This window comes from Pelodiscus sinensis, chromosome 3, assembly GCF_052426305.1.
Source record: "Pelodiscus sinensis isolate ZL-2025 chromosome 3, ASM5242630v1, whole genome shotgun sequence".
NCBI lineage: Eukaryota > Metazoa > Chordata > Testudines > Trionychidae > Pelodiscus > Pelodiscus sinensis.
The window spans coordinates 178,153,044-178,167,541 of record NC_143054.1 but is presented as its reverse complement, the minus strand read 5'-3'; the positions used below and the strand labels follow the sequence as shown (position 1 = coordinate 178,167,541).

General features: G+C 42.7%; 2 protein-coding genes across 7 annotated transcripts in view; one reads left to right on the top strand and one right to left on the bottom strand.

Annotated features, from left to right (window-relative positions):
- Positions 1–5,399, top strand: part of RTN4 (reticulon 4) — a 72,128-nt gene extending 66,729 nt beyond the window's left edge. For all 4 annotated transcript variants that reach the window (XM_075925492.2, XM_075925494.2, XM_006122120.5 and 1 more), the window contains 3 exons: positions 461–507; positions 3,688–3,746; positions 4,446–5,399. In XM_075925492.2, the coding sequence (XP_075781607.2) occupies positions 461–507; positions 3,688–3,746; positions 4,446–4,488 (149 nt within the window). In that variant the 3' untranslated portion in view covers positions 4,489–5,399. The remainder of the gene's footprint in view (positions 1–460; positions 508–3,687; positions 3,747–4,445) is intronic.
- Positions 5,400–5,921: 522 nt separating this feature from the next.
- The window catches only part of EML6 (EMAP like 6), a 210,393-nt gene continuing 201,816 nt past the window's right edge, over positions 5,922–14,498 (bottom strand). For all 3 annotated transcript variants that reach the window (XM_075925488.2, XM_006122118.5, XM_075925489.2), the window contains one exon: positions 5,922–8,171. In XM_075925488.2, coding sequence (XP_075781603.2) covers positions 8,147–8,171 — 25 coding nt within the window. In that variant the 3' untranslated portion in view covers positions 5,922–8,146. The remainder of the gene's footprint in view (positions 8,172–14,498) is intronic.

The following is a 14,498-nucleotide window of genomic DNA, read 5'->3' as shown; positions in this document are numbered from 1 at the left end:
TTATTTTAATTTTGTTTTCGATTGTAGAATTATAAAAATTTCATTGTTTGTCCTTAACTTTATGACTTTGAGGACAAAACATTATTTAAAAAGTCATTCAGTTTTGTACATTGCTTTCTAAGCTTCCTTGTAGCACTTATTTTCAAAGTGCAGTTGCCTTGTATAAATTATATAATGGTGCAGAATTGGTTTACTGTCATGTTCCACCAGGATGACAGAAACCTGAATTGTAACTAATACTTCATTGCTACAGATAAACTGGAGAAGGGCCCTACTTTTCTTATAAGCTCTTTAAATTACTATAGCCTAACCATCTTTGCATTATGATTTAGGGGGGTTTGTTTTTGCTTTTATCAAAATGCCAGGCTGTGAAAACTGTACCTACATTGTGGCTGAATAGCATCTTTATGTTGTATTTAAACCCACTCTGTTCCTTTAAACCCACTCTGTTCCTTTCCAGCTCTGATTTCACTCTTCAGTGTTCCTGTTATTTACGAGAGACATCAGGTGAGTGCTTAATGTAAAATATACACATTAAATGTCTGATTAAAAATTATTCCTGTTAAATTGGGAACACTTAAGAACGTATAACTAGAAATCTGATTATAATCTCCTAAATCTTTAACATCAGCTCCTGATATTGTTTCTGAAAGTGACCAGTTCAGGATTCCTGATAATGTTACAATTAGTAAGTTTGCGTTAAAAGACATAGTTCATTGTGATTTCCCTTCTTTCGGAAATCTATGAAGGCTATTACTGTTCCAACAAACGGTAATTATAAGAGAGGTTTGCTTAGTAGGATTTCACCTTCTTTCCCTCTGATCCCGATTTGTTCCATACTAAAGAAGCAATATCTGAGTTATGTAAAATCCTAAGTACTTTATGTAGCTTTTTGAGACGCCATCTTGGAGCTGGCATTCCAGACCTTTTCCCCTGAGTCCATGTGACTTCTAGCACTGGCTAAAGCATGTAGGGAGAGGTTGGCACAGTTTAATACTCCTCTGGTAAATCTGTTGATAACAGTTAATCAAGGAAGGGACAGGAGATTGTAGCAGAATGAGGCTGACATTGAATCCCATCAGGGTATAGAGTAGTTGACCAGAGGAACTCTGACACAGGTATTCCTTCTCTTCTGGAAAAAGCCTGTGTAATAAAGATCAGTGTAGAGGGGCAACACAGTGAAGAAAGCAACAGGGACCAAATACAATGAGTCTCAGCAGTTTTTGAGATGCTTCTATCTGCTCTCAAACCTGCCTGCACAACAAAGATCATTCAGCACCAGAAAAGAATGAAGCATCCTTAGGATGAAGGGAAGTCACATGGCCCTGGAAGAGGAAGACAATTTGCTCTAGCTGCAAGCTTCCTAGTCCCACTGATTTTAATCACCAGTTGACTTGCTTTCTGGAAGTATAAAAATAATCCTTTTAAAATACCCAACTTCACTTATGAAGCCTTCAGTCTCCGTGAGGGGGGGGGAAAAGGGTGCAAAGGAACTGAATGAATCCTAGTACATCCTGGCTTCCAGTGAGACATGCTAGGGACAAACAAGGCTCTGCGAATGTCTTCTGGTTCACACTAATCCCAATGGCCATGATGGATAGTATTCCTCATGCCAAGTCCACTTTGGCACAGATCAAGTGATTGTCAAGTTTTGACAGATCAGGTGTGTCTGTGGTAGATTCTTCTGACCTTGGAGTAATGTCCAAACGTTTGGGGTTAGTTCATCAACTACTCTGCAATGGTTAGGCCTCAGTTGGAGTATTGTGTTCAGTTCTGGGCACTGCATTTCAAGAAAGATGTGGAGAAATTGGAGAGGGTCCAGAGAAGAGCAACAAGAATGATTAAAGGTCTAGAGAACATGACCTATGAGGGAAGGCTGAAAGAATTGGGTTTGTTTAGTATGGAAAAGAGAAGATTGAGGGGGACATGATAACAGTTTTCAGGTATCTAAAAGGGTGTCACAAGGAGGAGGGAGAAAACTTGTTCATCTTGCCCTCTGAGGATAGAAGAAGCAGCAATGAGCTTAAACTGCAAGGGAGGTTTAGGTTGGATGTTAGGAAAAAGTTCCTAACTGTCAGGGTGGTTAAACACTGGAATAAATTGCCCGGGGAGGTTGTGGAATCTCCATCTGTGGAGATATTTAAGAGCAGGTTAGATAAATGTCTATCAGGGATGGTCTAGACAGTACTTGGTCCTGCCATGAGGGCAGGGGACTGGACTCGATGACCTCTCGAGGTCCCTTCCAGTCCTAGTATTCTATGATCAAAAGCCCTGCAATCTAAGCTGTGAGTCCTTGAAAGGTGGGAGCTCAAAGGTTCTACTGTTCAAAGCAGTCAAAGGGGAATAGGCCCTATGTTTTCATTACAAGGGAATTATTTCTTATAACAGATGGAGCTCACGGGGCTCTGCAGTGGAGTGATCAAGTGTACCAAGATAATGAGCTCTCAAGAGAGACTCTTCGTTGGCAGAATCTGAGAGATTTAGCATTTTTACTGTTAATTTCCATGGGAATTTCTTAACCACTGGTGAAAAACTCCTGCTGGTGATACTGTGACTAGGGATGCATATTTTTATGGTGGGTCCATCCCACTCTTCTGCAACTCAGATTGGCTGTTCTGTTTCAATGGTGAATAAACTACTTTTGTAACATACTAGTGGCATAGTAAAGCCAGCAACCCATAAAAGCACATAATTGTTAAATTCCATGTGTCAGTCAGCTTTCAGTTAATCATTCACCCCCTTTAAAGTGTCATGGGATCTCTAGTTACTGTTCAGGTGTATGTAGTGATTAGCAGAAGGGAATTGCAATATCTCATTTGTTCAGAGTATTGTGCTTTTAACAGTATAGCTGTACAGAGACCCAATACTGTGCTGCTGTCAGGAAGAGCCCAAGAATGGTTGAGACTCTTTAACATATAAGTTGTTACCTGTTTTGGAGCTGTCAATACAAAGTAATTTCTCAAAATAAAACACACCATTGGTTTTTGTGCACAGGAGGGCCTTGGTTGGTTCTGTGCGGCAGAGCTCTGAAAGAAAGGGCGGGATTTGAACTACTAGGAGCTACATATATATATATATATATATATATATGAATGAAAGGCTAGGATATACCGATTGTGTTGTGCACAGGCATACCTACACATTAATCTCTAGTGCATCATATGGGATTCAAAAAGCAAATAGTGATGATGACTTACTGCATGAGCTGGTTAGAATCTAGGAACCTACAGTAGCAGACCTTCCTGAATTCGGAACAAGGGGATTCCTATTTTGCCCCTTTGTGTTTTCTGTGCCTGGGATGGGCAAAAAATAGTGACTTTTTCTGTAAGTGGATGATGTACAGTACTTACTCAGCTTCCTTTTCTCAGTGAGCCCCATCATCTGCTATTCTGGGAAAGTCTCTTTTTCCACCGTACAGCACTGGTTACTCTAGAAACTGGGCTGTTTTGTTTACTGGCTGGTAGAGATGGAAGTAGAATAGTTGTATGCTTGTGACTTGCAAAAAGTACATGAAACCCCACAGTAAGCATAAATATGGGCCTTTTCCTTGTTTTAGAATTTTTCAGGGCTGTTATTGAAGCATGAACTAATTCAGTTAGGAGCAATGATGAGTTGCAAGTAATAAAGCAGCCTTTAGCAGCAGTAAAGCTAAACAGCTAACTTTTCTGTTTTTCTCTTAAATTTCAGGCTCAAATTGATCATTATTTGGGACTTGCGAACAAGACTGCCAGAGATGCTATGGCTAAGTGAGTTTGTTGGCCATTTCAAACTAGCTTGCATTAGGGACACCATATATAGTCATCAAGAGGAAGAACTTGTTTAAAAGTGGTGGGAAATTTTTAGAAACAACTACAGTAAACTTCCGATAATCCAGCACCTTTAGGACCCAGGGGGTGCCAGATTATCAGCTATGCCAGAGTACCGGAAGGGGAGCTATGAAGGGGGTGGGGAGGTCAGCAGGGAACTGCACAGCGTGGGAGAGGGCGGCACTGCGGGACCAACCCGGTAGCACCCCAGCTGCTCTTCCTCCGGCTTCCCCAAGTCAGCTGCTGCTGAAACTGACCAGCGGCGGACTTGGGGAAGCTGGGGGCAGAGCAGCTCCAATTGTCCGGCTGGCCGGAGCACTTCCGGGTTCCAGTTGGTGCCGGACTATCAGGAGTGCCAGACTACTGGATGCCAGACAATTGGAGTTTTACTGTAGTTCCTTGCTGTGCAGTTAAAACTCAGATATGTGGATTTATATGCAGAGGACTTTAAATCTTCAGCAGAGCAAGGCTGAGTGCAGAGGGATTTAACAGCTTTTCTGTCAGTTTTCTTATTGTTGCAGATTAATATATCTATGATAACTATCTGTAAACATTGACATTTTCAAGGCAACATTGATGCTATAAATAGTGCTTTTTTCCACATTTAAATAATATTTTAATTTTTTTTTACTCTTTCAGGATCCAAGCTAAAATACCTGGATTGAAACGCAAAACTGAATAAAAAGCCTGAAGCATCTTGTCAATAGGAGTTATCTTTCAAGGGGGAAATATTCATTTGAAATACATGGGGAGGGTCAGGGAATATCAAAACCTTGACATTGCAGTGCAATTTCACAGATCTTTATTTTTAGCAGCACAGTGTTTGAGGAAAATACCTGTTTTGACTGCCATGTGTTTCATCATCTTAAGTATTGTAAGCTGCTATGTATGAATTTAAAACTAATCATCTTTGTTTTTCCTGTGTGCAGCACCAGCTAATACAAAAGATTTGAGAAGCTGTACATTGTGCTTCATCAGAGGTAGTCTTGCTGCATTCAAGAAAAGGGTAGCACAGATAGAGCGGAGGATAACATTTCCCATGTTGTGCACTGTGTATGATCTGGGTAGATTGAGACAGATTTTCTAAAATTAAAGGATTAGAAGAATATACCATTAAAGCAAGTTTGAAAAACCTTGTCTTTTTGGTACGAATGTAGCTGTATTGTGATTTTATTGTTTTATCAATTGACATATATATAAAATATAGTGTTTCACAAAGCTCAGATCTTTCAGCTGCTCCACAGTGCTTGGTATTTCAGAAAATGGACTGATTTTAGAACTAGCCATAGAGGGCAAAAAAGCTTAAAAAAATAAAACATTTCTCAAAACACTACCATCTATTTAAAAACAAAAACAAATGAACTTGCACACACAGAAAACTTAGAGCATACATGGTGTTGCACAAATGTAATCTGTGGAGCAAATATCTAATGCTGCAAATGTTTGAAAACGTGGAGCATTGTTATCCAAGAAACTACAAATGAAAATTTATAAACTTGTGGTTTAAGCTGTATTGAACTAAGTCTGTGGAATGCATTGTGAAATGTAAAAATAAAACACCCACGTATCAATAAAGCTTATAGGCTTAAACAATTTTTGTGGTTTTTTTTTTCCTGAAGAGACTACTAGAGACAGTTAGAATCATAGAATAATAGGACTGGAAGGGACCTCAAGAGGTCATCGAGTCCAGCCCCCTGCCCTCAAGGCAGGACCAAGCTCCATCTACACCATCCCTGACAGATGTCTATCTAACCTGTTCTTAAATATCTCCAGAGAGGGAGATTCCACCACCTCCCTTGGCAATTTATTCCAATATTTGACCACCCTGACAGTTAGGAATTTTTTCCTAGTTGAGCATCTGTATGATGTACTTCAGAATTTTGAAAATTGAGGGGGATACAAAGTGAGTCCTAACAATTTTTCAGGATAACTTGAGTCTTCTAATTTGATTGTAAAAATAAGATCAGTGAAAATGTATAACCACATTAATTTGACACACAGGTTTTCAAATAATCCTTTGGCCATTGAAAAATGAATTCATGCATCAGTATTTTCATATACAGTATAATGCAGCATTACTTCTGAGCATATAATATATAAACCAAACCACACATATGTATACAAATTGTTTTATTTAAATGTTTTCCTGACAGACACTATTGCTTTTAGATATTTTTCACAAATCACCATTTAGCAATTCATTCCATCACACAATTATTTTTATTCAGGATACAATCAACATGAAAGGCCAACATTACAACATAGGCAAAAAAGTGCTATCTTAAAACAATTTTTTTTTAACAAAAATTAAGACTGCATAGGGTCTCCTTTTTGTGTCTGACAAACTGATTTTTTTGTAGAGTACTGTAAGGCAATAGTTCCTTTTTATTTAAAAAAATCACTAAGTTTCCTCAAGCACTTTTGTGTTAAATATATAATTATTACATTTTGATAATGCTTGCCTTCCCTCTTTTCTATCATTTTTATAATTATTAGCAAACTTCTCATTAGAGATCTGCAAGAACTAGAATTTTTATTTTTCAGGAAATTTGTTTTGCTTTAGAACAAAAACGAGATTTCCTATTACCACATGCACCCACACACATCCTAGTCCCATCAAATGGTTTGGGGAAAAATGTTTGGTCAATTAAAACATTTCATTTGTTTACATTAGACACATACACACACCTAAATGAAAAGTTGTTTTGAAATTGAAACTCAAAATAGAGCATTTACACTCTGTATGCAAGTCCAGAGGTTTTTAAAACAAAATTTCACTGAAATAGACAATATCTGTGGAAAGATTAAATTTTGACAAAATGGCATTGTATGACAAAAACATTCCATTAGTAAATTTTCAACTGGTTTTATTTATTTTTTGTTAATCTCACATACATGTTTCTAAACAGCATGAATGGTTGCCAGATTAACCTAAGGTTGTGCAATGTTTTCTTACTGGTTGATCTGTCATTCATTATGTACAATTGGCACATCTCCAAGAAGCTCTTCCTGAGAAAAGATGGAAATGATGCTTCTTTGAAAAGTCCAAAGCACTTTTACTAGCTTTACTAGTAGTCAAATATAAAGCACGGACCCCAAAAGAGGGAAGAACATGAAAAGACCATGAAAAGATCAAGAGTTCTAAATTTTCTTTCCCCTATCCTGCAAAAAGTACTCTGCATACATGTTATTCCTCAGGGCCAAGCTTAAATCCTGGCCTTGACCTACTGTCTTCTTGAGCCAGCTACTTTCTGCCCCTTAATAGATTGCTCATGTCATTGACAAAGAGGAGGTTCAGATAATTGCTTGTATAATGGTATGTATGTTCTCTCTGAAGGAAACATTTTAGAATTCTGCTGTGACAGTATTAAGAATAGTAAGAGCAGAAACTGGGTGACCATGTCAGATCTGGAAAAGGTGTTTGTGTTAAGCCCTCTAGGATGCAAGTTATAGCACCATATGCAGAAAGCTGACAGTGGTGGGAGGCCTATTGGCAAACTCTTTCAAAGGCACTTCATGGATAGAAAACTTTGTAAATTAAATGTGTTCTTTTTTTTAAAAAAAAAGTGAACTTTAAAAGTGTGTTATTTGATTCTTTTGGTTATTGAAAGTGAATGTGAAACCCCCTGCGGTCATTTAAAAAAATGCAAAGCTTTACTCACAATGCATAAAATTCCAAACAAGAGTTGTAACAGTTGTTAAAATGGGAACATTCCTGAAGGAAGCTGTAAAGAAATTATTTTAAAGATCCACAAATTAAAAGCTGCATTACTTTTTAGTATTAGTGAGGCCCAAAAGTGTTTTTTATGGGCTACAGTTGTAACTGCTTGGAATAATTAAAAATATGTAGCAAAAGCAGTTTGATTGAACTGTTCATTGCTGAGGCCTAAGAACAGCCTTTAAAATGTCAGCTTTTATCACAAGGGCATCACAGTCTTTCAAATATAATATCAGAGTAGCACTTAATGCCCTGGTTTACACTAGGGAGCTATTTCAAAATAGCCCCCCTTATTTTGAAATAATAAGCAGAGTGTCCACTCTACGACACCTGTTATTTAGACATAACAGGCTGGTTATTTTGAAATCTTTACTCCTGATTTCCTTGGGGAATAAGCTTATTTCAAAATAGTTATTTCAGGTGTTATTTCAAATTTAGTTATTTCAAAATAATTTCCTAGTGTAGACATGCCTAATATTATCACACACAGATTCCAAAAGTGTGAAATCCATGCAGCATTTTTGTTATGAAATTAGAGCAGCCAACGCATTGTGGATTGGTGTGTGTCTTCACTCCTGTAGTCCCATGTTAGTTGCAGCACCAGAAGCAAGGAAATTCCTCTTCAAAGACACCTCCACACAAATACACTAAAAAAATGTTAAGTGGCGGTAAAGTTATCTTTAACAATTAGTGCTAGAATAAGAAGGTACAAACTGCAGGTTTTGTTGTCAGTTTTAGAACTCGTGGGGGATGGGGGGAACTCTACCCTCTTACTTCCAAAGTGAGCAGGTTTAGTATGGATGTCAGTAAATTACTGTGGAGCCCTAAAATACATTTTTACACATTCACTTTTCAGAGACCAACATGGCTCCATTATTCATACAGCAAATGAAAACTTCTAGCATGTTCTTTGCTCTACCCCAACAATTTGTGCCTTTGGGCAAAGTTAGTAGCATGTTGACAGTCCGTTAATATTTGCATAGCATATTGTAAACCACTCAATAGTTTCAAAACCCAACTAACTTGTTCTAGTGTGAGTCATGGAAATATGCAAATTTCTATAGAAACATTGGCCAGTCCTGTGTGGGTCAAATCAGTAGTCCTACCTAGGAATGCTTCCACTGAATGTAATTGGTACAGGCTGTGCTAAACAAGCAGCAGTGAATAACAGAATGGAGATTAGGCAAATCATGCATCTCAGCACTTTCATTTTTGACATTTCAGACTGCCTCATCTTCCTGATGTAAACAATGTTGATATCTCACATTCATAGTCAGGGACAACTGATACAAAGCAATACTTCAGCTGCCTCGCAGTGGCCTTTACTTGCTCCTTTTGCCTGGGTTAGGTCTAGCTTCTCAGCTACTTAAGCACTGTGTCATGGCTATAGGTAGTTGCTTGTCCACTAAAGCACTCTATTTAACACCTTGGCTACGTCAACATTGGCATGATTTTGCGCAAATACTTTTAACGCAAGAGTTCTTGCGTTAAAGTATTTGCGCAAGAGAGCGTCTACACTGGCATGTGCTTTTGCGCAAAAACATCCGTGCCAGTGTAGATGCTCTCGTATACAAGAAAGCTCCGATAGCCATTTTAGCCATTGGGCTTTCTTGCGCACGCAATTCATGTTGCCTGTCTACACTGGCCTCTTGCGCAAGAACAGTTGCACAAGATGGCTTTTTCCTGAGCGGGAGCATCATGGTTCTTGCACAAGAAGCACTGATTTCACACATAAGAACGTCAGTGGTCGTGCGCAAGAACTCTCCGCCAGTGTAGACAGGCAGCATGTTTTTGCGCAAAAGCGGGTGCTTTTATGCAAAATCATGCCAATGTAGACACAGCCCTTATGTTTCACTGGCACTTCTTAGTTTGCTGCATCTCTGTATGGCTCAATTAAACTCTTGCCTGATTTACCATTTAGCCATACTTGGAGTTTGTTTTTTGAATTTCTGCTTCCATAGTTTTTGAGGATTATTAATAATTATATGTATTATAGACTGAATGGAACCCCACTCAGACCAGTGCCGGCCTTCCCCTAGACTATTTAGCCTCTTTTGACTGATTCAGAGCAGAGACTTTGACTCCGTCTTCCACCTCCAAATGGGCTCCAAAACGCCAACAAGGTTAATGGGAAGACACTAAAGCTAATGCAAAGGGTGTAAACTGAGCCCTGCCCCTCAAAGATAGTCATGGGCTTGTCTATGTGCTGCAACAGTGTACACAAGCCAGGTGTGAAGACTATGGCTAACCAGTGGCTCACACACCAACTGGCCAAATGAAACCTGCTGTCCTGCAGTATAAGTTCCTAATTACACCCTTGCATTGTGCTGTTTAAAACAGGACTGAATCAGTGCATGTTATGGAACTCATACTGCAGGACAGCAGGGTCCATATGGACCATTGTGTATGGGGCTGCACTAGAATTTACATGCTATTGGTGTACGCATAGACAAGTCTGCATGGAAAGGAGACCTCAGAATTCACAGCTGTGGTCCCTCTTCTTTGCAAACGTGCAGGCTGCATCTAGCTTGGCATGATTTTCCAGAAATTCTTTTAACGGAAAAGTTTTCCGTTAAAAGCATTTTTGGAACAGAGCGTCTAGATTGGCCCAGACACTTTTCCGCAAAAGCGTTCATGCCAATCTAGACGCGCTTTTCCGCAAAAAAGCCCTGATCGCCATTTTCGCGATTGGGGCTTTTTTGCGGAAAACAAATCTGAGCTGTCTACACTGGCCCTTTTGCACAAAAGCTTTGCGCAAAAGGGACTTTTGCCTGAACAGGAGCAGAATAGTATTTCCGCAAGAAAAGGAAGTTACTCACTTCGTGCAGTAACGATCGTTCTTCGAGGTGTGTCCCCGTGGGTGCTCCACTTCTGGTGTCGGGCTGGTCCCGGCGCCGCAAATCGGAGCTTTAACAGAGCTGTGTGTGTGTGTGTGGTCGGGCAGCGCGCGTGCACTCCCGTTTCGCGCCTTTCATCTACCGCGCGCTGCCCGGCTCCCGCCAGTTCGTCTCACCGCCTATCTGAAAGACAGAAAAAAACAAGATTCCGAAGCAGGGAGGAGGGCGGGTCGTGGAGCACCCACGGGGACACACCTCGAAGAACGATCGTTACTGCACGAAGTGAGTAACTTCCTTTTCTTCTTCGGGTAGTCCCCGTGGGTGCTCCACTTCTGGTGACTCCGAAGCAGTAATCTCGGCTAAACATGTGTTTCGGAATCGGTATTCCGAGCAGTAGGCAACACTGCCAAGGCTACTGCTGAGTCAGTGGTGAAGTGCTGAACAATTGCATAATGTCTTGAAAAGGTAGAATTTGAAGACCAAGTTGCAGCACGGCAGATGTCACGAAGAGGGACACCTTTCACGAAAGCTGTAGACGTAGCGACTGCTCGTGTTGAGTGAGCTCTAGGTTGCGAGGTGAGAGACTTCTTACGGATAGTATAGCACGTCGTGATACAAGAGACAACCAGCTTGGAAATGCGCTGGGCGGATAAGGACTTGCCCCTAGAAGAGCCCGATGTTGAAATAAAGAGGCGGTCCGTCTTACGTAAAGTACGGGTTCTGTCTATATAGAAAGCCAGGGCTCTGCGGACATCGAGCGTATGCAGGAGAGCGTCTCGCTGAGATGCATGCGGTTTTGGGTAGAAACATGGCAAAACAATTGGTTCGTTTATGTGAAATTCCGTACATACTTTAGGTAGAAAGGCTGGATGAGACCTCAGTATCACTGATTCCGGGTTGAAGACCGTATAGGGAGGCGTTGACATTAGTGCGGATAACTCGCTCACCCTGCGTGCTGATGTTATAGCCAGAAGAAAAAGTACCTTCATCGTAAGCATCGGTAGCGGTACCGTGGCCAGCGGTTCAAACGGTGGCCCAGTGAGGACATCGATAACCAGGTCAAGACTCCATACAGGTGGCGGAGGTCTCCGTGGTGGGTTGAGGTTAGCCAATCCTCTGAGAAATCTAACCATCATGGGGTGAGAAAAAACCGACTTGCCTTCAACGGGGTAGTGAAAAGCAGCTATTGCCGCTATGTGGACCTTAAGTGATGAAATGGCTAGTCCGGTTGCCTGCAGCTGAAGGACATAGTCCAATAAGACATGCATCGGCGAAAGCAAGGGATCCAGGAGTTTAGGAGCACACCATCGTACAAATCTGGACCACTTTGACAGGTAGGTTTTCCTGGTGGAATCTCTCCTGCTGTGCAGGAGAACACGCTTCACTTGGTCCGAACAAAGATTCTCGGACTCGCTGAACCATGTACCATCCATGCAGTGAGGTGCAGAGTGTCCAGCTTCGGGTGACGCAGTGAGCCTCTCTGTTGTGTCAGCAAATCTGGTAGGCAAGGCAGTCGGCGCGGTGCTCGTACAGAGAGCTGCCGAAGGGTTGAGTACCATGGCTGCCTGGGCCATGCTGGGGCTATAAGTATCACTCGTGCCCTGTCCATCACAACCTTCTCGAGTACTCTGGGAATGAGTACAACAGGGGGGAATGCATACAAGAGTGATGTGCCCCAGTGAAGGAGGAATGCGTCTCCCAGCGAGTGAGGTCCCACTCCCGCTCTGGAACAGTAAGCTCTGCATTTTGCGTTGGCACGTGTTGCAAAGAGATCTATCGTCGGAAACCCCCACTGATGGAAGAGAGTTAAGAGGACATCTGTGCGGATCACCCACTCGTGGTCCTGGGGGAAATACCTGCTCAGTGCATCGGCTGTGGTATTGTTCACACCCGGTAAGTATGACGCAACTATAGAGATGTTGTTTCGAATGCACCATTTCCAGAGACGGATAGCCTCCGCACAAAGTGAGCGGGACCGGGCACCCCCCTGTCTGTTTACGTAGTACATTGCGACTACATTGTCCGTGAGGATTCTGGTGACAGTACCTTTTATGTATACCTTGAAATGTTTGCAGGCATGAAACACGGCTCGAAGCTCGAGAAGATTGATGTGGAGCATCATCTCCGTAGTGGACCAACGACCCTGAACTGTTTTTGTGCCCATGTGGGCACCCCAGCCGATGAGAGAAGCGTCTGTGGTTATCTCTCGTGACGGTTGTGGTGCATGGAAGGGAACTCCTGACAACATGTTGTTGTGATTCGTCCACCATACTAGGGAGTCTTTGACATGTACTGGAAGTACTACCGTCTTGCGAATGCTGTGGTCGGTAGGCTTGTAAACCGTGCTTAGCCAATGCTGCAGACACCTGAGGTGCAGTCTTGAATGGCGCACTATGATTGTCGTGGAAGCCATATGTCCCAGAAGCTGGAGACATACGCGTACCGGGAGCATTGGAGCGTGCAAAACTGTTTTTATCAGATCTTGCATTACTTGAAAACCCTCGAGTGGAAGATGGACTCTTTCCGACTGGGAGTCGAGACGCGCTCCTATGAAGGTTAAAATCTGCGTAGGTCGTGGGCGCGATTTTTGAGTGTTCACGATAAGGCCGAGGGAGTCGAACAACTCCTGAGTTGCGACTACCATGTGTTGAGCCTCTAACTGGGTGCGCGCCTTGATGAGGCAATCGTCGAGGTAGGGGAAGATAACGACTCCTATCCTTCGAAGATGGGCAGCCACTACCGCTAGTGTCTTGGAGAACACCCTTGGGGCCGAAATGAGGCCGAAAGGCAGAACCCTGTACTGAAAATGATCGTCGCCCACTACGAATCTGAGAAAACGCCTGTGGGCTATGTGAATCGTTACATGGAAATATGCGTCTTGCAAATCCAGGACTGCGAACCAGTCTCCTCTGTTTAGAGCTGGCATGATCTTGGCCAGGGTGGTCATTTTGAAGCGCTGCTTTCGAATAAAACGGTTCAGACCCCTCAGATCCAGGATCGGTCTCCACCCTCCGGACTTTTTGGGAACCAGGAAATATCTGGAGTAGAACCCTTTGCCTCGGAATTCGTCGGGTACTCTCTCTATGGCTCCGATCTCGAGTAGGTGAAGAACCTCTTCTCGAAGAGCGGCCCCATGAGACGGGTCCCTGAGAAGGGATGGGGTGGGAGGAGTGGTCGGAGGGATTGATGCGAACGGGATTGTCAGGCCCGACGATATGACCTCTAGGACCCATCGGTCCGATGTAATGGTGGCCCATTGATGAAGGAATGGCCTGAGGCGGTGGTGGAATAGAGTGGTGGTGGTGATTGCAGGCTTCCGAGTGCTGACCGTTGGAGACATGTTCGCGTCCTCTGCACGGGAGTCAAACCTGCTGCTTCTGGGCAGGTCGAGCAGCAGAGCGGTTCTGTTGCTGACGTTTGCGCTGAGGGCGCTGTCTGAATCTAGACTGGTCAGATCCACGCTGCTGTTGCTGCTGTTGCTGTTGCTTATAGGGAAAATAATCATATTTCCTCTGGAAAGGGTAGTATCGTCTGCGTTTAAAAGGTGACGTGTACATCCCCAGAGAACGAAGGGTCATACGAGAGTCCTTGCCAGAATGGAGGATCTCGTCGGTAGTAGAGGCAAACAACTTCTGACAATCAAAGGGTAAATCTTCCACTTTGGAGTTCAACTCCTTAGGAGCTCCCGCTGACAGTAGCCAGGAAGCTCTCCTCATCGCAATGCCTGTTGCCGTTGCTCGCGCGGCTGTGTCAGCAATGTCCGCGGCTATCTGAAGGGCTGTTCTACATGCGGTGAAACCTTCCTGGACAACTGATCTAAGGAGAGACTTCTTACTGTCAGGGAGGTGCTGCATGAGTTCCGGTAACTTAGAGTAATTATCAAAGTTATGGTTCGATAACAGAGCAGCATAATTGGCAACCCGCAGTAACAAGGTCGAGGAGGAGTAAACTTTCCGACCAAAGTGGTCCAATTTCTTTGTCTCCCTATCCGGTAGGGAATTCTTGAATTGGGGCATCTTGTTCTTGTGACGAACCGCATCCACTATCAGGGAATTCGGCTGAGGGTGATTGAAAAGAAAATCCAGTCCTTTGGATGAAACGAAATACTTCTTGTCAATTTTCTTATTAGTTGGCGGT